This window comes from Austrofundulus limnaeus, unplaced genomic scaffold (assembly GCF_001266775.1).
Source record: "Austrofundulus limnaeus strain Quisiro unplaced genomic scaffold, Austrofundulus_limnaeus-1.0 Scaffold782, whole genome shotgun sequence".
Lineage (NCBI taxonomy): Eukaryota > Metazoa > Chordata > Actinopteri > Cyprinodontiformes > Rivulidae > Austrofundulus > Austrofundulus limnaeus.
In genome coordinates this window covers 179300-182627 of record NW_013953184.1, presented here as the reverse complement: position 1 = coordinate 182627, position 3328 = coordinate 179300, and the positions used below count along the sequence as shown (strand labels likewise).

Sequence of the window (3328 nt, the reverse complement as noted above, 5' to 3'; positions counted from 1 at the left end):
CCGTGGGTGAAAGCCCAGGCGCTCGCCATCGTGCCCCACCTCCAGGCCTGGCTCCAGAGGGGGGGGGGCCGGTGACCCACGTCCGGGCGAGGGAATGTCAGATCTAAAGTTTTCGTGCATCATAAGGGGTCTTCGGGCTGCGCTTTGTCTGGTTCCTCACCTAGGACCTGTCTGCCATGGGTGACCCTACCAGGGGCATAAAGCCCCAGACAGCATAGCTCCTAGGATCATTGGGACACTCAAACCCCTCCACCACGATAAGGTAGCAGCCCAAGGAGAAGCAAAACAACTTTAACAGCCACATACTCCAGAGAACGTGCAGCTTTAAAGTACAAACGTTCACATTAGATACCATCTTTTACATATATCAGAACCCTACCTCCTCTCCCAGTTGCTCGATCTTGTCTAACACATTTTCATGTCGGACTCGTAACATATTGTTGATGTTCATCCTTGCCGCCCGCGGCTTTTCCGGGTTGCATCAAATCTGAGGTTAACATGAGGGATCAGGTTTAATTGTTAATTTTAGGATCTGAGGTCAGGGATAATGGTTAATTTGAGAGACTGGTGTCAGGGAAAGGCTGTACATTGATTAAATTCAGGGTATAGGACGAAAATGGTTAATATGAGGGATCAGTGTTAATGGTTAATTTTAGGGTCTGTGTTCATGGACAAAAAAAAGGTTAATATGAGAGATCAGGCTTCAAGGTTAATTTTAGGGTCTGTTGTGTTCACGGATAAAAAAATGTTAATATGAGGGAATGGTTAACTTTAGGGTCTGTGTTCAAGAACTTGTTTTCCTCCGCCTCATCTCATAAAGAACGGACGGGCACGCGGGGGCTACCCGCCGTGTCAACATAATAACCCTTGGTCAAGCATCATTATGTTGACGCAGGGGGCATGAGAATGAGCTCGAAACATTGGTAACCATCTACTGAAGAGTTATTAACTGGAGTAACATTTTGTAACCATGTCTCAGATAGACACAAAAAAAAAAATCTAAATTAGAATTCTCAAGACAATAATTCAACTGTTCAGTCTTTGAGACAACACTTCTGATATTTAGGTGTCCACCAAAAAGTCCTCCGGGCTTCAGCTTAGGGTTCCAAACAACTTTTGCATGATTAACAGTTTGAAATGTTTTAAATGACCTCTGTTTTTTTATTGCGAGATTATTGCTCCTGTCAACACTAAAAACAGAATGAGAGAGCTGAGGCTCTCTTCTTTTCACTGATGCTTGGCATACTGGAGTACTGATGAGTCCAGTGGCAAAACTATTTTCTCCAATTTTTTTTCTTTGAGGAAAACTAGATACAGATATTTCACTCACTCCCTTCCTAGGCAATGTCAAGTTGTTTAGATCAGAACAGATGTCATTTGTTGTACTTTGAATTTCTGGTCCTGGATTTAAATGAACACCCCTTGATAACAGTAAGACGAGAAATAGCAGGCTATGGATCCTCCATGCTAGGGTTTTAGTAAGTGCCAGTTGTTGCTTTACATGCTTACATTGGTCAATCACAGCACGAACATTTCATAAAACAGATGAGTAAACTGTGTAAAGACCAAACAAGTTATAATGAAAGCTCACTGGACTATTGATGGTTAAATTTGAATTTTGACCCATCAGACACATCTGTTGATTCCAGTGACTGCTGATGTGAGGGCCCTCAACATGCATTCCCTCAAGAAAGACAACCCGCAGAGGTGTTCCAACAGTGATGAGCAGCAATAGAGTCAAAAAAAGCACAGCGCAGATTTCTTGACGAACCATGATTTTAAAGTTGTTAAACCCTTTTTTGTTTAATTTAGCAGCAGTTATAGTTTTTCTATCACCAGCTGACCACCATTCAAAGTATGATCGGAAGTCTGGGCTTACAGCTCCTACCTCAGAGAGCCCACCAAGTATTGCCATCCAGCCGATATCTGTTGCCAGGCCCTGGAGCCTGGTCTTTGCCTGCTGACTTGATGGGCCTGATGAAGGCTGAGCTGCTCCTGGTGAAAACTGAGCCGGACCCAATGAAAGCCGAGCTGCTCCCTGTGAGGGCCGAGCCGGGTCCGATAAAAGCTGACCTGGGCCTGCCGAAAGCCGAGCCGCTCCACTCAATGTTTGGTTACCCTGGCCTGGTCATCCCGTGTTGCTCCTGTTCTTTTGTTGTTCTCTGCCGTCACATCAGCTTCTTTGTAATAATAAAGTTTTCTTTTAGTTTATTTCCTCATATCAGCCTGCATCCTTGGATCTGACCTTGCCTAACCTCACAAACACATAACATGTTCAATTTTTTCCTCTTCTTTTTCAACAGACTCAAACAAAATCCTGCTTACATCTTTTAAGCCTGAAACATCCTGTGTTTCTAAAATCTGAAGCTTTATTTTGTGTGTGTGTGTGTGTGTGTGTGTGTGGGTGTGTGTGTGTGTGTGTGTGTGTGTGTGTGTGTGTCTTTAGTATGCTGTAGAGTCTCAGATCCGCCTGAGAGGATTTGACCCTCAGCTCAGCATGATGTTGCTGTCTCCAAGACCGGTACCAACAACACAGATCACCCAGAACTAATCCATTCAGTCAATTTATTTAGAAATGAAATAGGGTTTGATAAGAATGAACAAAGATGCCTGCAGAAAAACTGAAATAAGTGAAATTTTTACCTTAGACATTGATTATCCTTCCGTTTTGTTCAGGGAGAAGACACCCTGAGGACTGAGGACATCCTGGAGGTGATTCAGAAGGAGGGAGACAACATTGCTGTGGTGATGTTCAGCGGAGTTCAGTTTTACACTGGCCAACTGTTTGATATGCGTGCCATCACAGAGGCTGGACACAAAAAGGTTAATTAAACACAATATGACCCCCACCCCCCACCAAACAAACAAAAAAATGTTTTTATTCATTTAATCTATGTTCAAAGTCCTAAACCTGAATGCACAATTTATGTGCATCTAGTTTTATTTACGAGGGCATAAAACCAAGTCATTATTTCTTAAACTAAAATAATTGTACAGTTTTAAATATTACAGCATATTTTATTTAAAATGGAATGATAAAAAAATCATTAACAACTTCTCCATTTGGGTTACAGGGTTGTTTTGTAGGATTTGATTGTGCCCACGCTGTAGGAAATGTTGACCTGAAGCTGCATGACTGGGGCGTTGACTTTGCCTGCTGGTGCTCCTACAAGGTTTGCTGACAAGAAACACAATAAAAGCAGAAAAACTTTAAACGAGAACTTAAAAATTATAATAGTATTCAATTTTTTTTACAGTATTTAAATTCAGGCGCTGGTGGACTTGCTGGGGCGTTTGTTCATGAAAAACACAAAGACACTATAAAGCC

At 42.3% G+C, this 3328-nt stretch overlaps 1 protein-coding gene across 1 annotated transcript in view; it reads left to right on the top strand.

Moving 5' to 3' along the window:
- LOC106532507 (kynureninase) overlaps positions 1-3328 on the top strand; it is a 33691-nt gene that overhangs the window by 11066 nt on the left and 19297 nt on the right. The window contains exons 5-8 of the mRNA XM_014028572.1: positions 2447-2521; positions 2677-2823; positions 3075-3173; positions 3258-3328. Coding sequence (XP_013884026.1) covers positions 2447-2521; positions 2677-2823; positions 3075-3173; positions 3258-3328 — 392 coding nt within the window. The remainder of the gene's footprint in view (positions 1-2446; positions 2522-2676; positions 2824-3074; positions 3174-3257) is intronic.